A 25,651-nucleotide genomic window follows, 5' to 3' on the forward strand; every position below is an offset into this window, starting at 1 on the left:
AGGATATGTTCTGTGGTAGCACATCAGTCCCATAGAACGTGATTAGCGACGCAACTAGTGATGGTCGATATTTTAATATATGCATTTAACAAAAATCGAAGTACAAATAGTTTTTGAATATGAAAAATTAGTATTATTCTTACAATAAAAATATTTGTAATAAATACGTAAAATAATAAGAGAAATCTGTAAATTATATATAAGAATCAAATTATTGAGGCAGCATTTATTCAAAAATATCACATCAAAACGTTTTTATTTGAATAGTTTTCAAGATTTTTGAAAATACTACTTTTGGAAATAATCTTCATAATAATATTGAAATTCTGAACATAGCTCTATAAAATAATCACAGGGTTTACATATGAGACACGTCATGTATAAGAAACAAGCTTTGCGTGCTCTTAATGACAGGACTGACATGAAGATATTTGCTTAGCAAAATGGTGGTTAGTGTATTGTAATAAGTTCCTCAAAAGCTCTTTATTATACTACAATAATTACATTGTAGGGAATAACCGGCTCAAAGTCAATTGATTTATGTTTTTACAGAGAAACTGTTAATTGTAGTTGCAGTTTTTATAACTGAATGTAAGTTTATTTTATTTAACAAGGACACACCTGAACCTTTAATCCATATTTCTAATAATGCGTGGAAGACCAGGAGGGAAAAGGTAAATAAGATTTGTTTATGAGCTATTATTAAGTTTTACTTATAATTGTTATTTGAATTAAGATCTCGAAGTAGGGATCGCCGCAGATCGCGTAGTCGTGACAGAGGCTATGGAGGAAGTGGTGGTGGCGGTGGCGGTGGTAGAAGAAATGCCGCTGGTTCAATGCTTCGTAAACCTAGATGGGATTTGAGCAGATTAGAACCCTTTAAAAAGGATTTTTATGTAGCTCAACCCTCTGTTCAGTATAGGCCTCAGTATGATTTAGATGAATGGAGAAGAAAACAAGAAATATCTCTTAAAGGAAAAAACATCCCCAACCCTGTTATGACATTTGAAGAAGCTGGCTTTCCAGAATACGTTTTAGAGGAACTAAAGAAGATGAATTTCAAAAATCCCACTGCTATTCAAGCGCAAGGCTGGCCAATAGCATTATCAGGAAGGGATATGGTTGGGATTGCTTCTACAGGATCTGGGAAAACTTTGAGTTACATTTTGCCTGCCATTGTACACATAAACCATCAATCTCGATTAATGAGAGGAGATGGTCCTATTGCATTGATCTTAGCTCCAACTAGAGAGCTTGCGCAACAAATACAACAGGTTTGTTATTCTCTTTTATCATTATCATTAAATTTCATATTTATCATTTCTATAGGTGGCTGCTGATTTTGGTCAAACTTCAAGAATTCGCAATACATGTGTTTTTGGTGGAGCCCCCAAAGGACCTCAAGCTAATGATTTAATGGATGGAGTTGAAATAGTTATTGCAACTCCAGGTCGTCTCATTGACTTCCTAGAAAGTAATAGAACCAACTTGAAAAGGTGCACTTATCTCGTTCTAGACGAAGCAGATAGAATGTTGGATATGGGATTTGAACCCCAAATTAGGAAAATTATTGAACAGATAAGACCTGATAGACAGACTTTAATGTGGTCTGCCACATGGCCAAAGGAAGTGCAGAATTTAGCACAGGAATTTCTAAAAGACTATATTCAAATTAACGTTGGATCCTTACAGTTATCTGCTAATCATAACATTCTACAAATTATTGATGTTTGCCAAGAACATGAAAAAGAGAGCAAGCTGAGTACCTTACTTAAAGAAATTATGGCAGAGAAGGAAAACAAGACTATTATTTTTATTGAAACTAAAAGAAAAGTAGATGATATTACAAGAAAGATGAAAAGAGACGGGTAATTATGAATTTTATAATTTGCTGATTAAGTTTAATATTCTTTTTGCTTTGTTTCAGTTGGCCAGCAGTATGCATACATGGAGATAAGTCTCAACAAGAGAGGGATTGGGTCTTACAAGGTGAATAGCTGACTAATTCATTTATTTAATGAAAAAATATAGAAACAATAAACAACTAAATGATCACATTATTAATTTGTAACAACTACTTTACTCAAAATAACAATATATTACTAAGTTCTAAGATCAGGCCAACAATAAAGGACTTTTTTAGTGATAACTGCCTACCATAATTTTTTGTAATTAAATTCCAACTACACTTGTGAGCAAAAAAAATCCACTGATCAAATCAAAGGATATTGGCTTTCGGTATATGTGGCATATGTACTCAATATTTTATAATGAAACATTTTGTCTCTGTATTGCAATATCTCTACATAAATTTATGTAATGATATTTAGAAATTTTTGTCTTTACCGTGAATTTTTTTCTAATGACAAGATTGAATTACTTATTGTAAAGTTCAAAATTAATGTTTTTTTTCTATTTCTAAGATTTCCGAACTGGAAAAGCTCCAATATTAGTTGCCACTGATGTTGCAGCCAGAGGTTTAGGTAAGTCTTATAGCCAAATATTCATCCACATAAATTCATATATTATTGGCAGGCTAATAGTTATTTTTTTATTTTACTTGTTTATTTTCAACTGCTAGTAGATGGTTTAAAGATATATTGTATTATTAGCCTGTTTTGCCATCTTAAGGCAAAGCATCAGATTTGTTTCATAAGTAAAAATAATTAATTTAACTGAAATAGATGTTTGGTCTTAAGATGCTGCTAGCCAATTTGTAAAAATATCAGTTTTGTGAACAAAAAAGTAAAATTGTGACTACTCTCTTTTCCAGAGGCACTAGCGAGTTAATGACAGACAGAAAAGAAAGTTTTGTCATTGTGGCTGTGCCTCTCTCTTTTGGACGACCTTCGTTGTGTGGCTAATGCACAAAAAGTGGCCATGTTTGAGAAGTCATACTGTGGCCCTTCTGTGTTTAATGCTATCAACCGGGCCTGTTTTTGTAATTGGGCTGTGCTGTGCCCAAGCTGATGTGCACTGGCCTATCTACCACTTGCTCTGTCTAGTGTCATCGTGAGATGGTCGCTAAGTTACTGGACCAACTAAAGACGGCTGGCCAATGGCCCAGTACTGGTCGATTGTTAGTTGAATCCCGTTGGCCCGTCAAACACTTTTTTGGTATGCTTTATATTATTTTAACACCAGGTCAAAGGTCACAGTTAACAGTGAGCCTCTTTGGATGTAAATGCGTTTTTCCATTCTCCCATTAAACTCTTTTTTATATATAACTACTTTATTCATTAAATTTTTCAGTATACATGAATATTGGTATTATAAATTTAAATTAAAGTTAAAATCGATTTAGACGGTTTTCTTATACAGAAATTCAACGATACTATACTTAGTGTCCATTTAAAATTGTGCTAAACTCAACTAGGATCTCATATAACACTTTTTTACTCTTTACTAAGTTGGAATTTCTTGAACCGTTGGTGATAATTGTACTGAACACATTGTTTACACTACCACTACACCAACACTCACGATTACAATGTCAGGCGCGTCTCTATAACCAAGTTATCATCTTCAGAGACTGAATCTTAACAGTTCTGAAGACGATAACTTGGTTATCAAAACGTGCGTCAGACAGTGTAATTGTGAGTGTTGGTGTAGTGGTACTAACAACAGTATGTTCAGTATTTACTCTATTGCAAATGTTAGTAAACTGTTTCTCAAGGTTTATTTTTTTTTTAAATAAAAAGTACATTTGGAAATTTTATTTTCCCTTTAATCCAATCACTTTGAGATTACTATTTTAGAATAGTTATATATATCAAAGATTATTTAAAATATGGATTGTAAAATCCCACTAAGACTTGCTTCTTCTATAATATAACTTTGCCTGTAACATTTGCACATGGTTAAAAATACTTAATAACTAAAAATTTAATTATTGCATAACTATAGTCTAAACACTGAATCTTTTCTCCTAGGTGATTTAGTTGACGATATTGTCCAACACATACTATGCTTGTACTGCCTTTTAATAATGGAATTAAAAAACTCAATACAACCATTTGTCATTGCAACAATTGCGAGACATATGTAACAATTTCAAACTTTATAATTGACAGGTAGATACACTATAAGTTTGGCGTTGGATTATTTTGTGGATATGTGGATTTTTTTCATATTTGTACATTATTTAGTGAATGGTTTGGATTAAAGGCCTATTTATTATTAAAATTAGTTCTTTTAAGAGCTCTATTTTTTTTACTTCATTTAATACTGGTAAGTATAGATTTAAAATATTCTCAACCTCTAACCATATGACCTATTATATGTATATATAAAAGTAAGAAAAACTTACCAGCGAAAATAAAGAATCAAATAAATAGAATAAATAAATAAAAAGTGACTACTGTGCGACAATAAGTGAACAAAGGAATATTCAAAATGTTTAAAAAAAACATAAGCCGAATGCCATGTTACAAATTCCTCGAAAGGAGGAAGTTAAATATCATGGAATCCATTTAGATAAGATACTTTGTTGAATGCCGAATGGCATGTTACAGCTATATGTAAGGTGTTGATATTTAAACATTAACAAAAACAATTTTTCAATCAAAAGAGTACAAAAGGTAATTAACAATAATATTTACTTGTCATTTGAATAGTTTCTTATAATGCCATTAACAAAAGTTCTAATCTCTAAAGGGGGCTTAAAACATTTCGATAAATATGTGAGTTTGGTTTACCAACTAACTATATATTCCTTAATCTATTTATTTTTGTAGGAAAACATGCTACTGTCAAAACTTTAAATGGTGAATGTTGAAGTAAAGAAATTGTTTCTGTATGAAGCACATCTTTATCAAATTTATTGAAACATTTGGGATTTAAGTACAAAAAAGAAGACGAACGCATCTCGTATAGTATGTTCTCAAGATAAATTGTATTTTTAGATGAAATATGGATATATGATAGAGGAACTAAATTAACGTCTTGGCCGGATAACAATATTAGAAGTGTTGGTAGATGCAAAAGATTTGTTTAAGGGACTAGTACCATTTATAATTTTCAAAAAACCTAACCTAAACTTTAAACGCATTTTGTTCAAAATGGCATTTTTTAATCTGCGCTAGGTTATTCTTTGTAACCAATGGACAGATTTTTTAATTCTTTGTGCGTTTTATTTGATTTTATAACCTTAAATTCCCCGGCTAGAGACTCTTCCTCAGGAAGGAAAAAATAAATTTATTGAAAAACAATAAATTCGCATTAACTGCAGATCCAAAAGAGAACAACAAATAAAATCAGTTGGAAAATAAAAACAACTCGAATTTATTTATATATTGAAGATAAATCTTGGTCCTATGTGTGGAAATCCGGAATGGTTAACTGGATTCCCAGTTATTGTTTTTTTTGTAGTATACCGGTTGAGTGCTTTGGGTGTGGTTGAAACTCTGGCCTGGCAGCTGCAGAACTGCAAGAAAAAAATAAAATGAGGAAGGAAACAGGAACACGGATGAAAATTACTGAAGAAGGAACGAGTAGAAAGAACATATTTGAATAAAAGGAGCTTATGCTCTAATATATAAAAAAACTGAATTTATATTGTTTGACTACTGTGCCGCAATAAGTGAACAAAAGAATATTCATAATGTTTGAAGAAAAAACGTAACAAGCCGAATGGCATGTTACAATTTTTTGTATTTTATCGTAATTTACCAAAAAAAATTTGACAAAATTGAAAAGAAAAATTAAAAGTAAAAGAACAAACGTTAATTTTACATATTTTTTAACAGCCGTCATTTTTTTTCCAATTTTTCATTCAAAGGTAGTAAATTATGATATAAGGTACCTGCCTTTTTAAAAAGCTTTTTGAATTTGTGTTTCATATTTACTAAATTTTCAGTTTCAACTTTGGCGCCCTCTATAAAATGATGTTGAATAAAAAAAATTTTATTATTAAAAAATTATAAACAAAAGGATTTGTGGAATTATAATAAAGAAAACGCGAAAAAAATATTTAATTCTTCATTTTTTACCCTCATAATCGGTACTAGTCCCCTAAAATGCAAGTTAAATATTTTCATCGAAATTATTTTTCACATATTATTATGGTAAAATTACAGAAAAGACTGAAAACAAAATCTTTATAACGATGAATTGTTTAAAAAAACACAGACACCCTACCATTGTTTGGACCAAAAATATATTTCAATAAATATATTAGAAGAAACGGATATGGTATCAACATATTATAATTATATGGAAAGATGCATTAGAAAATTGCAGTGCACAGGTTTGGAATAATTACGTGAGACATACAGAACAAATAATAGAAGACCAACATTTGGTCAATATAGATATTGAACCAATTATAATAAATACAAATGACTAAAGCAAAGATTAAAAAAGTGATTTGTGATTTTTTTGTAGTTTGTGTTTTAGTTATATAGTACTAATTGATGCTGTGTAATTTATTAATTATGTGTAAAGAATAATAAACATTTTTGGAGATTTTACTCTGTTGTACTTTAGGAAATTATATAACAAAAGAATTCTTTTAAGATTCGGCACAAACGTCGCCTTTAGAAATATTAGTAATAACGTTTATTACTACTATTGTTTTGATTTTATGCAGATGCATATAGTTGTTGATGTATCAGTGTTGGAAAAGATCAGAGTTTAGACTATGACTTGGTGATTTATCATGGTTACAATTGATATTAGGTTCCAGAATACGGAATAATTTTTCATTACATTAAATAATAGGCCATTATCAAACAGTTAATAATGAATGTAAGTCTGGAAAAACGGAATTTGCAATATGGCGGGACGGTGTTGTTGATTAGATTATTTAACAACTCTTTAATCTCTGATAACAGAACTTTTTCTTATATTAGTTCCTGTAGACTTGAAAATCTTCTTTAAGATACTTAACAAGCTTATTAGGTATTTTTGGTTTAGAATATAATACATTTTATAAAAGAAGTTTTTAGTTTACATTGCTTTGTTTGCATCCAAAGAGTCTTTCTGAAAATTAATATTCATTATCTTCTGGGGGAACCATCTCATAATTACAATTGGACTATATATTTAAACACAGAGTTCTCATTTTGAAATTCTGCTAGTATTAGGTGTGATTTTATTTTTACTAAAACGTAGTTCTTAAGTTTCTTGGTAAACAGGCATATTTTTTAGCATTTAAAATACAATTCGTTATTGAAATATTGAAAATATTTTCTTACGAAGAATTGATTTTGGTCAAGTCCAAAGAAATCCAAAAATACATATTTATTTTTTTATTTGAATACTACCGAAAATAATCTGAAAGCTTTTGATAATGTTCTACAAGAATTATTTTTGTTTGATATGTTAAAAAAATATTCCAATGATTTTGTGATACCACGAAATTCAATCAAAACAAAATTACAGTTTTTGAAAAAATGTTTGACGCTACAAAAATATTCAACAATAAACTTCTTTGTTTTGATACGGTAATAAAAAAATTTGAATTTAATAATTAATTAAAGCAAATAATAAAGATCATTGAAATATTAATCTATGGCTGCTTTGAAATTGAATTACTTGAATAATTTAGATACTTTTTTATACTTTTATAAATAATTAGCTACAAAACAAAATAATGAGCTGCGATAAATCTTAATTTGAAATTCTTTCATATTTTTTACGGGTGTATCTTCTAACATCATTGTAGAATTTAACGACAAAAATATAAAAAATGAAAATAAAATATTTTTTTGGTTCCTCAGAAATAACTGATTTTCAGATTTAAAAAGATGATAAGTTATACCAGCTTTCTCTATCACGTGAAGCTAAGACAAATATTTATATGTGAATAAAAATTTTGCTTATGAAATCGATTTAGTTGAAATTCTATCATATTTTCATCCTTCATTATAATTTAAATTTTTATTTTTGCCTTTGCATAATTCAATACTACTTGCTTTCTAATTCAAGAATATTTTTAGGTTGGAAATTTATATTAATATTTATTAATTTGTATTCAAAATTTGACTGCATTTTCTTTCACGGTATGTATATATATACAGCCTGTTTTAAAATTCATGCGACAAAATTTAGAAAGTTGTTGCTCATATGAAATTAAGATGGGTCTTTCCTATAACATAATTTTCTCACGCTTCCCCTTTCCGAGATATCACCCTTAAAAGGTGGTAACTAAATTTTTTTTTTCTGGATTTTCAGTGATGCTAAAAAAATGAAATTCTGTAATTTTCATGCACTTGCAAAGGACTAACTACGGGTATTTTTTCAATATTTTGGTTACATTATACGAGGGTGAAATTACTCTTAATTTATTTCATATGAAAACTATTTTTCAATATGAAGTTTTATGAAATAGTGTTTCAAAACGATCCAACTTTTTCAAGAGTGAGTGAGAAGAAAACAATGCGCGGGGCTCGTTTATTCTTATTCGAGTTCGATGGTTGTATCGGTTACATTATCTATCGACAGCGCAACATTGCGGAAGCTACAAGCAATGCAACAATTTTAGCTCAGATCCAGACATCAGATCAATACTACTGGAAACACTATTGGCAAAATTCATCACGTCTCCAAGGACAGCAAGAACGGTTATAAATGGTTATAAAATTCAGATTGTGAAAGTTTCACATGAAAATGATTACGTTATAAGATTGAATTTTGTGAATGCAATGTTAGAGAGATTTAACAATTTCAACATGTTCTTCAGCGATAAGGCACATTTTCATTTGGATGGATACATAAATCGCCAAAATTGTCGTTTTTGGGGAGAAAAGTATCCACAGACCTTATATAAACGGCCGTTGCATAGCTCAAAAGGCACCGTGTGGATCGCTATGTCGACGAACTACATTATTGGGCCGTACTTTTATAAAGATAACAGAGGAAATGCAGTGGCTGTAACTTCTGCATGCTATGTCGACGTAATACGCAATTTTTTCGGGACTGAACTGCAATAATGTGAGCATTATTGGCTGACATGGTTCCAACAGGATAGGGCCACATCGCACACCATTAACAACTCTTTAGCTGCATTGCACGAGTTGTTCTGTTCCCAGAAAAGGTGATTTCACGAGGAGATGTTATTGAATAGCCACCTTGGAGCCCTGACTTGACCCCACCTGTTTTTTTCTTGTGGGGTTATCTACGAGAATAATCTACGAAATTTGACAGATTTAAGAAACGATATTGAAGAAAAGATCGGGAGTATTCCTTGACCATTCGAAAATGTACGCAAACGATTTGCGAATTTTGTTTCTTATATTTTAATTCATACAAATGAATACATATAAAAATAAGTACAGGGTTGCGCAATAGAACGTGAATTTATAAAGCATAGACTAAAGAAATAGATACATAAGGTATTGTTGAAAGAAAAGCCATTTCCTGGCGGATATTTCCTTTAACTGACAGATGTCCCTCGGATTGTTCATGTCGACTTTATGTTTGAGGTGTCTTCACAAAAAAATCGAGAGGAGTCAAGTAAGGGCTACGTGGGGGCTAAGGGATATCACCTCTTTTGGAAATAACATCGCAACATAGCGGTCGGTGTTAACGGTGATGTTTCGTCCTCGCGAATCTTCAAAGAAGAAAGAGCCAATAATTCCTTTGCTTGAGATTGCTGCCCATACCGTTAATACGGACTATGTATTTTTGGATTTTTTCGATCTAATAACGACAATTTTGTCGGTTTACGAACCCATTTAAATGAAAATGAGCCTTATCTGAAAAAAGATGTTATCAAAAGTGGAAGATCGACTAAGTATTTCTTCGTCGTCGTTTAAGTTTAAAGCCGCTGATCGCTTCCAAGTAGACATATGCGAATTTTCTGACTCCTTCACCCTATCAATATTGCTTGTGGTTCTAGACGTTCTTGGACGACCTTTTGCTGTCGGTTTAAACGTGGAACCGGTCTCTTCACAACGGTTAACCCATATTTAGATTAAATTTGCACTCGGAGCTTCATTAATGTGTCTTAATCCATATTCTGAACAATATAGGCGCCTTGGCAAGACGTATAAACGACCGTTCTTGTAAAACATGCGAACAAAAAATACGCCACGCTTTCTGTCGAAGTGACTCGTGGCTACTAAAACTCCTGTATAAAGTATTTTTTTTTTCAACTAAAGTAATTGGGTCGTTATGAGACATCCTGTAAAATAATAACTTAAAATCCTTGTTTTATTTGAAAATTTCTTTTATTTTGAATTCCCAAAACAATAACTGCAGAGAAAAAAATAAACACCATATTTATAATTTTTTCATCAAATTGAGTGGAAAACAGTAAAGATGTAAAATATAATAAATATATAATATAAATATAATAATATAATATAAATATATATAAATATATATATATATATATATATATATATATATATATATATATATATATATATATATATATATATAATAAATATAGCCTACGTGTCATGCATTGCGGTACACGAAAAAAAAACTTTTAGTCGCCATCTTTTAAGGGTCATATCTCGGAAAGGGGTGGAGTGAGGAAATTTTGTTATAGGAAAAATCCATCTTAATTTCATACGAGCAATCATCTCCCGAATTTTGTCGCAGGAATTTAGAAACACCATGTATATAAAAAGGTCTTTATTATTTTGAACTTGTCGTTAAATTCTGAATTTTTTAATTTTTTTTTGCTTTATTTTCAGTTAGTGTGTATTTTTGTTTGTTAGTTTTTGTTTAAATTTGTCAAAATCAGAATAATTTTTAAACAAAAGCCATCAACAATTTTTTATTTAACAATAGAATCGACATTTTAGTTTCTCTATTCCGTTTCTCACTTATTGTGTAAAACTATTATGCTCGATTTGAAACGACACTTTGGAGCCTTTGTGAACGAGAATATGGTATGCGAGAAATTTACAAGCCAAAGAATATGAATGGGTATAATAACATTGTTTTTGAAAAGAAATTAGTGTTGATCTTTTAGTGTTTACTTGAAAAAAAAATTAGGTTGGAAATTGCTATTTTTCAATATATGTTCAAACATACTTTTCAGAAACTTTACTAAAACTTCATGTTATTCATTCACGCCAACTACATTTATAATATCTGGGATATATTTAACAACAATAAAGAAATAGAAACAAAGTGCATTATAATGATGATTTTTGAGAACATTCTCAAAAAAATGGCTTCGACAACGAGAGGAATATACATTGTAATTGATAAAGGGTCGTCCATCTTACGCGATTTGATATCGAAAATAGGAAGTTCTGCAAAATATTCACTACCGACGGAAAGTTTCCAGACAAATTTTTTGATTACTTTTCAATTGAAATATGATACATAAACACGTTAACTTGATTTATAAAGGCCACTTGATATGAGGTAAAACAACGAGCAAGATATTGCACAGTATTGCACGCTGATTAACATTACACAATGCTCTTCCCATTGCATCATGATTGCCACTAATCGAAATACCATAAGAAAAAGTAAACAATTTCTTAATCTCAAATTTTATTTGATATTTTGTAGTCAGTTTATGCTGCTTACTTTTGGAGTCTGCTGGGCAGAAAAAAGCACCTAAGGCATGGTGGGCCAAGCCATGGTCAGATAGAATAAAGAATAAATTCAGGAATAGAATTAGTGGAGAAAACATACAAAATTATATTTGAGGTTGGATGAAGAAACATTGGACAAACTCACAAGAAAAATAAAATATAGATAACTAAGAAATCCTATGCAAGAGACGTAATATCAGCGGATCAGAAACTCATTTCTTCCTAGAATTGCAACTTGCACGCAATAAAAATGGCACCAAACCGATAATTGCAAGCGCGAGATTTTGCATAAAACAATCAGCTGAACTTCATCTGCGTCTACTTGTCATCGAGAAATATTGCGTCTTGAATTGTGCGTTGTCTTGCGTAATGTCAAGCGGCCTTAACGAAAATGCTATGTTAGTTTACGAAGTGTGTACGATCGTCTCTTCGACTTTTCCCTGTCCTGGCACACTGTTTGTGAAAAACAAAGTAAAATCGTTATCCGTAACTAGGGTTGTTCGTACAAAAAAAGTGTGTTATATCGATACTTTGCGATGTATCGATATTTTTGATATATCGTATGGGATTGTCATTTTTCGTAATAATTCTAAACAATACTTTTTTTTATTAGGTGCCATGTTGAAAACAATCGTAATTCCTAAAAAAAGAACAGTACGAGAAGTACAAAGTGAAAGAGACACAAAAAATAATGAAATAAATCCATCGAAATAATCTATATTAATCGACTATGTCCCATCTCTAATACAAAATAGTAATTTACTACATAATAATTAAAACTACACATTGAAGAATTTCATTAGTCCATTTAAATGTTACAATGGACTAATGACCGGTTTTTCTGAGGACGCAATTTTATTTTACCGATGTGTGGGGTCAAGGAAAGCTAGGCAACCCTGTATCTCCAAAATTATCCTTACTTAGTTTCTGAAAAAACTCTGGTGCACAGTAGATCCCAAATGGCAATCTATTAAACTTATAAACGCCAAAAGTTGTACCAATGCGCACAATTTGTTTGAATTCTCATCCAATTCAACCTGGTAAAAAGCCTCCTTAAAATCTAAAACTGTAAATCAACTTTGACCTTGAAGCTTTGATCGTATTTCATCTAATGTAGGAATAATACAAAATTCACGTTCTAGTCTCATTTAAATATTTTGGATCTAAACATAATCTTAAACTTTTGTCACTCTTTTCTAATATTACTAAATAACTCAGCCATCAAATTTAGATATAATGCCACATTTTTCTAAACTTTCTAACTGTGCTTTTAATCTTTTTATTTTATTGTCAGCGGTACCCTACTTTGCAATCGGTACACCATATCTTTTTAGTTACATTTTTTGCCAAATTTATCTAGCCCCGTAAATACATCTTGATTTCCTTTAATAAAATTTTCTTTGTTTAAACTCAGAACCGAATCAAATTTAGATTAATGCAACTTGGAAGACCTAAAATAGATGCCAAACTACCCTCAACTACAATAAAATGAATATTAAACTTGTTTTTCTTAAATAAACAATCTATATCTATAAAACCTAGCGGTAAAATTTTAAACCCTCCATAAGCTTTAACTGTTAGCTGTAGATTTTTATTATCAATTTTCAACTTATCAGAAATATTTTTAGGTAAAATATTTACTTGTGATCCTGTATCAATCTTAAATTTAACTATCTTGTCACTTATGTCCAAAAATTCAGTCCACTTCTTACAGTTTTTAACCTCATCTACCGTAATACTTGATACTAACAGCTTTTGTAGCTTGTAGCTTTTTAACTGTTTTACTTTGGTTTCGACACACTTGACTAAAATGTCTATACCTCAAACAACTAATACATTTTTTCCCATATGGCGGGCATTGGTGAGGTCCATGATCCTAACTACAACTTCTGCAGTAAAATTTTTCTGCTTTGTAACTTCCACTTTGTTATGATCCCTGTATTTCTGATACTTGCCCTTAAAACTTTGTTGTTATCGTTTGACAGCATCCACTTTTGTTTCACTTGTACCTTGCATACCTTTTTTACTTGAACAGATGCTATTTAGTTTGCTCGACATACTTGTGTTGCCTTCTTTAAATCTAAGGTATCTAAATGTAACAGTATATTTTGTTAAGCTTTATTGTTAACGCCAAATACAATTCTGTCTCTTATCATTCATTCAGGTTCATTAAACTTACAACTCCGTATTAATTTTTAAAAAATGATCCAAATATTCACCCTCTTCCTGTTTTCGGTTATAAAATACAAATTTCTCGTAAGCTACGTTCTTTTTTAGGGTAAAATAAGTTTCTAGTTCCTCCATTACATTTTAATACACTTTTCTCGTTGTGTCCGTTAACTTCAATGTATTGTACACCTCAATTCCTTCTTCTCCAATTAAATTTAATAAAGTAACAATCTTAATTTTATCATCCTCATCTTTGCCATTCGCAATTATATAAATCTCTAGGTGTTGTTTAATTAGTTTAAAATTTTCTGAGAGGTTTCCCTCAAATGACATGGGAGGCCGCAGTCTTGCGTCTGACATTTTTACTGATTTTAATGTGGTCTCAAAATCTTGCACAAGCCTTTTTATTATCTATATTTAGTTTCCACACTACCGCGCCATTTCATGTTATAGTGAAATAAATAATAAATTTTCTTATACTAACTTGTGTTTATTATAAGCAAGAGGAATTTACAAATTTTAAGACCAATCTGTTTATCGACAACTTCTAGTATCTTTGAAGCTGTTCCGTGTTGATATGTCATTAGTTCAGTGGGTTACATAACCAAATATTATTATTAGAACATACATATACAACTGAAAATTACCTTGAAATTTTAATCTAATCTATCTAAAGCCCGACTTACTGCCTAAAGTAACTTACTTGAAAAAATCAAATTTTGTTATTTTTTGTTTAATGGTAGACGATTTTCCATGAATTTCATTATTCAACAATTCGGAATAATGGTGCATTCTACATTTTAAAAAAGTATAAATAACTTTTCTAACAATTTTAATTTCGTTTAGTTCCTTTGCAAGAAATTCGTGATTTATGGATTGTACTGGAATAAATAAACTGATTTTGCCTGAAAAGTATTTTATAGCTCTATTTACTAATATATTTTTTACATTAATACCTTTTGTTAATATCTCTCCCCCATTTATCAATAATCTAAATTTATAAAACTTGTAAATTTTTTATGATTTTCAGCAGAAGAACTATAGTTATGATCCGTAAATTTTTTTTGATGTCTATGTAAAAAAATTAACGTTGCAATCAATAAATGGACCTTATTGAAAATTGTTCAAAATATTACTCGTCGTGCTGGTTCCTTTCGAGATTCCGTGACGTGTTTGAAATTTTTTAAAAAATTAAACATACTCAGAACGGCATCAAGTTTTAAGACTTTTTGTTTGCTACCAAGTATAACTTGGTAACCTGATGTTAGGAAATGTTCCCCACATAATCTACTTGTTCTCGACTGATTCCAATATTCCTTTATCCAAAGTTTTAAAATTTCTGGACATTTGAAAGGGAAACTACAAAATCATTTTTAAGGTTAGAAATATTTGTCGCAAAAAATTTCAAATACAGAGTTATATCATATCCAAATTGAATAGGAAGCTCACAGCACCGGAAATTCAAATCAGTTCAATTAAAGTCACAATAAATAGATATCAGTAAGTGAAGTAAAGGAACGCTTACAAAAAGCTGGCCTAAATGACTTTTACAAAGAAACCATTCTTGCGACGTGTAAGCAGAAAAAAAGACTAGAATGGGCCCTTGCACATAATGATTGGACAGTAGAAAACTGGAAACAAGTCCTGTAGACTGAATAGTCCAAATTCGAAATTTTTGGGCAAAAGCGAAGAATTTATGTTCGGATCTTCAGAAAAAATGCACCCCAATGTTATAACTCCAACTGTTGAACATGGAGGAGGCTCTATGATAGTGTGGGAGTCTGTTTCATATGCTGGAGTAGGGGTTTTCTACAGATTTAAAGGAACCCTAGACAAAAATGGTTACCATTAAATATTAAAAATGCATGCTAACCTTTCTGAGATGCGCCTAATCGGTAGTGGATATGTTTTTCAGCAAGATAATGACCTAAAGCACACATCTAAGCCTCCTATCAACTATTTAAAAAATAAAGAAGATAGTGGTGAGTTAGAAATGATGAAATAGCCCCCACAATCTTCGTATCTAAATCCAACAGAATTATTGTGAGATGAACCGGATCGTAAAGTTAGAAAATTGAATCCCACGTCTTTGGATGATCTTTGGAATTCTCTTCAAACGGCTTGAAATAATATACCACAAAGTATGTTAGAAAAACTCTTAAAAATAATGTCACGTGTAGTTGAAAAATTAGTGTAGCAGTATAAAATGGAAGAGACAAAATATGTTCATGGTTTTAATCGTAGAATGTTTTCTTTTTATATTTTTAAAATAAAACTTCTTTTAACTTGATTTATTTTACTTGTAATAATTGTTTTAATTTTCATCTTTCTATGGGCAGTATATATACTACCATACAAAAGCCACTATTGTTGAAATATTCATCGTCATATAATAATATTGTCAAGAACATAGAATAGATTTTTGAAAAGTAGGTTACTAGTTTGACATATATAGTCAGAAAAAATGCATATATAACTTCCTCATTTACTTAATGGGGTATTCTGGTCTAGAAGCCTAAATGTTAGGCATTTTTGAAACTAATGTAAAAAAATGAAAAAACATTTTTATTATCCATTTTTTTATATATTTATTGACTTTTTAAAAATATAAAAAAATTAGAATTTGATTAAATTATAAAAAAAACTATAACTATAAAAAAACGGAGCACTCTGGATGAAATTATTCCAGCCCTTGTAGTGATCTATAACAAAAAAATTCGAAAAATCCTTCTGTTGCTATCGCATTGATCGCCAAAAAAAATTCATAAATGGTGTCGACATGAAATATTAATTTTTTTGATGACCTTTTCGAATTGTTTAAAAATTCTCCAAATTAAAATTTTTTAAAATCTAAGGCAGACGCGATAAATAAAAAAGATTTCCACAAAATTTCAAAGGAATCTGTCGCGTAGAACTTGAGATATCCTGTCAACCACTTCAAAAAATGTAGGCAATATTCTTAAGGGCCTAAGCTTTGGAAATATGCAAAAAAACCTAGACTAGAATACCACCCTAACTCGAATAATGGTAATTTTAAATTTTTTGTTTAAACTTATAGGGACTTTCTAGATGATGAAAGAAAAAATGTATTTCGAGAAATTGTATAAATGTCTTAGGTGTCTCGCATACTATATCCCACAGAATTGCTCATTTTTTATCAATACTAATTATTATTATTGGATCAGGATTGATTTTGCTTATGTATTGCTTCTATTATGAGAGATTTGGTGGGTTTCCAAAATAAATATTCATGATTTTATAAAATAAAACATTTGTCGACAAGTATTTTTCGCCCTCAATTGTATATATATTTCATAATCATGTATATTTATTTAATACTAATTAGTAGCGCTTTTTCTTTCCAGTTATTAATATTGCTTAATTCATTGGCATTAATATTGTATTTACTGTTTGGTAAAAACCAGACGCTAACAAATGATAGTTAAATTTTTGTATACTGTTTCACAGCAAATCTATTTATGGTACATTTTCATTTCTCGATACCTAGCCAAGTCACTGTTAATCAATTTTTGTAAATCTTGAACATTCTAACATACAGTGGTGCATACAAAAATTTAAGGGTTTATACTTTAATCTATGGCTAGTCGATCCTGGCTATTAGTCTAGTGCTTTTACTTGCGAACGAGTATTTAGTAATATTGATCTTTTCAAACCGCTTAGCGGTTGAATTATTAGGAATATATTTTATACTATTATCAAATTTCCTTCGTACATTTCCTTGTATTTGGGAACAATATATTTCATTGGAATTGTAGCATTTGTAAGTACTTAATTAGAGTAGGAACACTTATCCAAAACTTCTATTCCCAGCTCTTGTAAACATTATGGGTATAAAGAAAACTCCTGGGTATATTGTAGATCTCTTTTATGATTTTTTTATAATGAATGAACAGCAATCAGAATTTTGAATTCTGTAAGCTATTTTTTTACTCAAGACATTCGCTAGTTCCACTATCCGTTGAGATGGAGAAACCTCCTTACCTTATTTCATGTATGCCAGCCATTTTCAGTTTACTACAGTGTGTTTTGTATCTCTTAATGCTCTTGGATATTCTTTTGCTTCCTTCCTTAGATTTTAATTATTCGGAAGTTACTAAATATGGTTCTATACAACTGTAACTTTTGATGCCATAATAACCTTTAACTCTGCTACAATACTGTTTTACAATTTTTTGTATGTATGTACTCACCTCAGTTATCAATTGTGAACACGTTTAAATCTTAATGTTGATGAAAACATATTTTTAATATATTCTCAAGGATTAAGAAGAATTATTTAAGCCAAAAAATATTTAACTCGGATACTTTGAAAGTGAAAAACTTTTGTAAACATATTCCAATTCAACTATTTTTAAAGCTTAACTCTTAATCATAAATTATCAAATTGGTGAAATATTTTTTGGTTTTACTTAATTCATGATAGTTTGATTAATAAATTAATATTACACATATTTTTTTTGTCAACATTGACACAAATATCAACCTTACAGATGTCGAAGATGTAAAATTCGTAATAAATTTCGATTATCCATCAAATTCTGAGGATTATGTTCATCGAATAGGAAGAACTGGAAGATCTCAAAAAACTGGTACGGCGTACACATTTTTCACTCCTAGCAATTACAACAAAGCTGCAGATCTCGTTGCTGTTCTAAAAGAAGCGAAACAAGTCATCAATCCCAAACTACAAGATATGGCTGAAAGAGCTTACAATTCGAACAATTCTGGTAGAGGTAAATTTATAAATTCTATTTCACAATATCATATGATCAAATATTGTTTGCAGGGCGAAGCAGATGGGGTCGAAATCCAAGAGTTCGCCGTTCTGTTTCACGATCAATATCTAGGTCCAGATCTAGGTCTAGATCCAGGTCTAGATCTCGTTCATCAAGACGCATGAGGCGTGACAGGAGCCGTTCACGAGATAGAATTAGAAGAAGAAGATCTGTAAGCAGAGAACGTTCACGAAGTCCGGTAAAATCTCGATCAAACGGATCTATATCTCCGAGATCTCTGTCACCTGATACCTCTAGGCCACCACCCACACATAACCGTCCATTGTCTCCACAAAATTTACTTAAACCTCCGCCGCAAATGTTACAACACCCGCCACCTAGTGTAACGCAAAATCCTTCTAACGGCATGTCACAACCACAAATAACTTTGCAAGAAACTCCTTATCAATCCTCACCACCGCCTCAAAATGCGTTTCAGAGTGTTTCATCGCAAAGATTACCGCCTCCACCTACTCCTTTAAGACAGCAAGCTCCATCCAACCCTGCACTCCCTCAACAGAGACCACCTTCTAATCAAGCCCCTCCTCATATACAAGGACCAACTCTTCAACAAAGACCACCAGCTGTGCAACAAAGATCGATGCAGATTCCTCCTAATTTACATATACAAAATTTACAACAACCTCCCCCGCCTCCACCTCAACAGCCGCCACTTCCTCAAGGACCACCGTTACACCAACCGCCCCCTCAAAGTCATTTAATGCAGCAAACTCCTCCCCCGCAAAGACCTGTTTTGACATATCAAAATATAACTCATCAACCTCCTCCACAATCTAATCCTTTTGGCGGATACCACATTCCGAACGGTACATTATTTTTTAATACACCACCTCCTCCTCCACCTGCGCAGCGTATGACTGGAATGTATTTCCAATATGCTCCTCCTCCTCCCGCGCCACGATGAAAGTCCAAGGATACTTGTAGTAAATTAATTACTTCGGTGTATACTAGATAAGATTATTTGGTTCTTAATTTGTCACGAAAATTTGTTACTGGTTAGTAACAGATTGGAATTTATTTTAAATGCGCAATTCCATTACGGATTTACTGATTTCTTTAAATAACTTGTTTAAAACTAACATATGTTATATCAAGTCAAAATTATTCGAGTGGCCTAGGTATTTACTTAATGGAACTGTAAAATTAACGTATGTAAAGTTTATTGGTTCAGTTTCTTTTTCTTCCAAGTACCATCTTCGTTGTCGAGGTTAGCGGTTGTACTTGCTGCAATTTCTGTAACCTAATCATATATTGGCGCAGATAGTTGTGATTCCTGTTCCCTGATTGATGGCCTTAAAGGTACCAGCGCCAAAATATACAACTTTCTGTACTACTTCGTAGAGAGTCGAAAGAAGATTTAGTATAACGGGTTCTCACTTTGTTAAAAGTGACAGTATTACATCATATTGTAAAATTATATCCTACGCTAGTTCATAGAGCTATTAAGTATTCGAAATACTTAAGTCGTTGGAACAATATAGTGTACAACACGTGTGGAAACTGAATAATTTATATGATTAATACTAGATTAACCACGAGCCACTCTAACTACACAACTACTACTTAACACTTCCACTGCCATGAGCTCATAGAGATGTCAACCTGTGTGCCATGCAGTGATTACCAAAATATGAATTTTATGTTATACAAATAGACTAATGTACAACAATTTTTTTCCATAAATTGACAAAAAAAATGTGATCACGGCAGCCGTGTTCAAGACACCTAGTATGATATCTGATGGAATGTGCTACCGACACGCCTAAAGTGTCCTTCACAGTTTTTCAGTAAACTAAAAAAACACTTGGAATTATGAACTATAAGTATATTTGAACAATCAAGGATAATAATAAAATATAAAATAAGTAAACTCTAAAACAGAGTGTTAAACACAATCCGGGTTCTCCAGGACATTGAGGACAAAAATATAGTGATGCTTTTCGCACATTCCTGGATTGCCAGCAGTTCTTACATTTAAGCCTTTTTGTATTACTCATTGCGTCTTTTGGGCAATGGTCTGGAAAATGAAATAATGCAGGTTGTCAGCGATTTGCTTCTGGCAGAGGATCTAATAGACTTGTTATTACAGATAATCTGAAGTCGTATAGATTTAGCTTCGTTGGTGCATCTTGGTTATGCATAATATATGCATTTATCAACATAACTTGAATTATGTGAATACCCAGCTTTTTGTACCAGCAAAGAGTTTTGTGTTCAAAACTGTAATAACTAATGATCTGATCACAATGATCTACACCACTCTTAAACTGATTATATTCGTTAGCTGTGGTTTCAGTTGCTCTCTGCCACTCTTGGAAACAATTGGTACCAAGTCGCCTCCAAATTCTGTAGAAATTGCGAAAACCTCCCTGCAATCTTTCCACTTATATACACATATACACATCAAACTCTACACAGTAACTGCCATTACGGTTTCAAATAGGAGATATTGCCACGTGCAGTATAAAAGTAGTTGTGAAATAGGAGGTATTAGAATACAAAGATTATGTACATTTCTGAATTTTTTAGCATTTCGGAGCTATTTCTATTCGATCCGCAAGAAAATTTTACAGATTATGGTACATTAGTCTCATTTTCGCTTAAAATGCAGATAGGAGGTATTAGTAGCTCACCGACGACGTGTGATTTCAACAACTCTGAAAATACTTTTCGCTTTCTCAAACTTTTCACAACACAGATTCACAAAAATACAAAACCACGTACAACTTGTATTACCACAATGCGTAGACTAAATGACCGTACCTATAACAAATGATTATCTGCGTTATCCGGGAATTCCCAACCCGAAATAATTCTTAGAAGATGGGACACAGCAGGCGTGTCGGTGGCACCTTATAGATAAGAGTACGGTCACGGTAGGCGTGTTGCCGGCATGGAAAGTGCATTAAAGCATTAATTTTTATGGAATAATTCCTCCTTTCAGATTTATTCAGAAAATAATAGGAATTTAATTTTTTTGTAAAAAATATTTATTCGTCTACCTCAATGTAGTCGCTTTCAAAATAAGCCTCATTGAACACTGAACGGTTGTCAACCGGGGTCACTAAACATGCGAACGTTTCTGAACGCTCAACGCGGAAAATAAGATACTCATTCGATTGTCGCAGGTATGAAACGTACTAGTTTCTGCACGTTATACACTAAACTTTTTCGGCGACCTACATGACGTAGTTATTAAATAATAATGTAGATTATCGAAAAAATATTTTTGAATTTTTTTTGTTTGTTTAAAAAGAACTAAGTTATTTAACGAGTACAATATTGTTTACTTGTTTATATTTGAATTTATAATTTTATTTAATTTCAAAATTACTATTTTTTTGGAAAAAAAAAACTTTTCAACAATTGAAATGACTTAGAACATAACTTGTTGTATGAATCAAAACCTTTTTGTTTTGTATAATTTAGGTATACACCTAATTCTAGTTAGGTAGCTATGTATATTGAGTAAAACAATTTTTCATTTGTCGTAAATCTTACCGGTATATCAGGGTGTTATGTTGGCAATTTCTTCCTAGACGAAGTACTCTAAGAAGTACTGAACATACTGTTTACTCTACCACTTCATCAACACTCACAATTACACTATCTGACGCGCGTTTTGACAACGTTATTGTCTTCAGAGATAAATCTTTGGCATGTCAGATAGTATAATTGTGAGTGTTGGTGTGGTGGTAATGTAAACAGTATGTTGAGTATGATTATCACAAACGGTTCCAGAAATTCCAACCTAGTTCTGGGGTGTGTTTCCTCAAAACAGCCATTGCTGCTCATGCAGTATGTGCATGTGCAATCATTGGAATTAATTGTACTCCAAGCAAACTCATATAGTGGTGTAAAAAAATTTTCTGTAACATATTTACATACTTGTTCGAATTTACTATCACTATGACTTCATTTTTAACCAAAACGAATAATTCCTCGTGAGAAAATTGTACACCTCTCTGTGACTTACAAATAATGCCAAGTACTTTGATGAAATTTTCAAAAGGATTGATGTCGACCTGCAGTACATATTTTGTTGACGGTTCCACACCAATGAAAATGAGTTGGAATGAGATGGAACTAAACTGTGATGATTATTATGCTCCTACCCCCTTTACATAAACTTATTGACTATACTATATACTATATTCTAGTTTTACAAAGTTTCAACAGATATGAGGCTTACACAAATAATTTTGACTAATCACATACATATATCAATGTCTTCATGTGTACGACTTGGGTATAATTAACTTATTATGGTATAATGTTTTCATTGAGGGCTACTGTGTTTGTACTTGCCACCAGATACACTGTAGAGTGAGGTCGCCGAAATATGTGCAAAAGCGAACTAATCACTGCTTTAAGAAAGTTTTTTTCGGCAACTTTTTTGGAGTAAGTAAAAAGAACCCGTGACATGCTCGATATTGTAATATTCTTATTTATCTAAACAGTTTTTGAACGATGGGCTGGGTTTTTACACTCGCTGTATCTTACTTGGAGAATTTATTTATACAATAAACTTTGCACTTATTACTTGACACTTATTTAATTTATGTAAATTTACCATTTTCTTACTACTTACTATCCTGATCTGTTCACTATGGTGCCTCTGGCAGCTAAACTATCGCTTATTTATATCTAATGGTTTTCTAGATAATTGAGATTCTAGAAGGCCGTAAATAAACAAAAATGTCTTCTTAGAAATTGTCTATATAAAATTAATCAGAACATAATGTAAACAGCTTATGAAAACCATACAAAGAATTGCCTTCGTGTGGGAAAACATAATATTCCTGGAAATATACCTGGCGCATCCGTTGAATTCTAGATGCTAATAATGTAATAGAATAGAACTGGTTTCACGATCTACATTAGTGAAAATGATTTATATTTTGGTAGCTATATTTCAAAACCTCACCGGCTGTTGGCGCTAAATGGTGAATATTAAAACGGTAGCCTTCATTTTAAATGGTTAAAATATCAAATAGAAATTATGTTAAAAAATTATTTATTCTACATTTCGTATTTTTTATGTTGTATTGTTCTAAATACAATAGAATGTTGCAATTAACTTTTGAAGAGTTGATCTTTTTATTTAAGGTTTACATAGAAGTTACATTTTGTAAATAAGTATTACCTATATAAGTTTATATGTTAACAGATCTGATTAAAAATATGACAAAAATTGACTTATTTCATTTATACTATTATTATACGACCCAGTTCGTTTCTGTAATCTTTCTATATATTTCCCTAACCTATCTCAAGGGAGCAGAGTTTGGTGCGTAAATTTGCAGCAATACTCTTTCGTGTAGGAGTACATCAACACATCTATTTGTAATTCCATTATTTCAAATGTATCAAAATCCTATTACATCAGTTCCAATTTTCCTAATATTGTTAATTTTCTAATAAAAATTGATAATGGATTATTTGAAGAGTGCAGAATGGCATGACGACGGAAGTATATTATGTGATATTACGGCATAAATCGAAAAAAATTCTTGGATTGCGACGAGAATCAAACTTTCAAAAAATTGTCAATATTGGCGGAAACTACGTGTCCACTAGATGACGCACAATTTTGCTTCTATAGCGGGGAACATCAATACATTATGAAAGGGTGTTTTTGGTAAGGTTTTCTCTATTTTTGTAATTTCTGTTATTTCCTAAACGTTTTTGTGTGCTTAGAAATAAAATTGTGTTTAAGAATTGGTCTAACAACGACTGTAAATTGAATTAAGACTTTTTAACATCATTTAGTCAGAAGCAGACCAATAAAAAATTGCGAAGCCGTTTTTAAAGCGGTACATATAGTATTATGTAGCCTAAAAGGAACAAGAACCATTAAAGTTTGTGCCTACAAACATCAGGTCTAACTTCCCGGCCTCGTGAGATTACAATTAATCTGAATGTTGTTAGAGATTGGAAATGCATTTGTTCATATAAGTATGGGAGAAACTACCAAAAAGGTGCACAAGAATTTTAATGGCTAAGGGTGGGCAAAATAATCGGGTGATGGATTAATCGATATATATTTTAAAAAATAATCGGTAATCGATTAATGGATGTAGACAACATCCTGTGAGAATTTGGTTTTATAAAATACAATGTTTCTTGCCTATTTTCATTCTCAAAAATGCATAATGGTTTTGGTACAGTTTAATTGAATTTAAAAGAGAGTTTTTAAGTGGCTTTATTACAAAGTAAAAGACTGAAATAGTTAATAGGCAAGATAATCTTGAGGTCGTTAAAAAGTTTCGCGGCTATGGCATACACACTATTTTTCGTACAATCGTTAAAATAATCAAATAATATAATAATCAATTTAACAATTAAAAAATTTATTTTCTGAATAATTATTTCAACATAATTCAATATCAGAATCTTATTTCCAAATATCTTCTGTAGGTTCATTATTTGGTTTGTTTTTATTGGAAATCAAACCATAATGTCTTCTGTATGTTCCTAGTGGTATACTCGTTCTTTATCTTGACAACCACAATCGTTCTTTTGAAGCTGTATTTTCGAAAATTGATTATTTCTGATTAATCGAAAATAATCGATTATTTTAAATAATCGAATATATTTTTTGATAATTGTCCAGCCCTATTAATGGCCACTAAAATGGGATTTTAACAAGCACTTCATTTGTAACACTACAACTTTCACCACGTTTTTATTGTTTTTGAAGTGCAACTTATGTGTTGTCTTTATTTCAGAAAAGCACTTAATCAGGTATATTATTTTACTATTTAGACTAAAGTTTCAAATAACACTTTCTATTGTTTATAAAACAACAAACCTAGTTCATATTCTGGCTTTATTTCTATTGAAGTCTGAAAGAAAATCATTTTTTTATAAACAATAGTAAGTGTTACAAGTGCTTTTCTGAGATACTAACAACCACACATCTATAAGTTGCACTTCGAAAACAATAAAAACGTGGTCAAAGTTGTAGTATTACAAATGTATTAGTTGCTAAAATACTATTCTAGTGGCAAATAAAATTCTTTTGCACCTATTGGGTAGTTTCGTATAGTTATTCAAGTCTCTTCCTCCCGTACTTACATGGACAAACTTTAATGGTTTTTGTTCCTTCTAGGCTATATAATACCGCTTTAAAAACAGCTTCGCATTCTTTTAGTGGTC

General features: G+C 31.4%; 1 protein-coding gene across 2 annotated transcripts; it reads left to right on the top strand.

The window, feature by feature from the left end:
- Nucleotides 1–418: 418 nt before the first annotated feature.
- Nucleotides 419–23,684, top strand: LOC130442989 (uncharacterized). Of its 2 annotated transcripts, none has more exons than XM_056777420.1 (7): nt 419–674; nt 737–1,274; nt 1,330–1,868; nt 1,928–1,989; nt 2,424–2,483; nt 18,185–18,427; nt 18,481–23,684. In XM_056777420.1, exons 1-7 carry the CDS (start codon nt 649–651, stop codon nt 19,392–19,394), a joined length of 2,382 nt encoding a protein of 793 aa, XP_056633398.1. In that variant the 5' UTR covers nt 419–648; the 3' UTR covers nt 19,395–23,684. The 2 variants fall into 2 exon arrangements, with proteins under 2 accessions (XP_056633398.1, XP_056633399.1); XM_056777421.1 differs by having other exon boundaries at nt 440–674; nt 749–1,274.
- Nucleotides 23,685–25,651: the final 1,967 nt, after the last annotated feature.

The sequence above is a fragment of the Diorhabda sublineata genome, chromosome 4 (genome assembly GCF_026230105.1).
Source record: "Diorhabda sublineata isolate icDioSubl1.1 chromosome 4, icDioSubl1.1, whole genome shotgun sequence".
Taxonomy (NCBI): Eukaryota; Metazoa; Arthropoda; class Insecta; order Coleoptera; family Chrysomelidae; genus Diorhabda; species Diorhabda sublineata.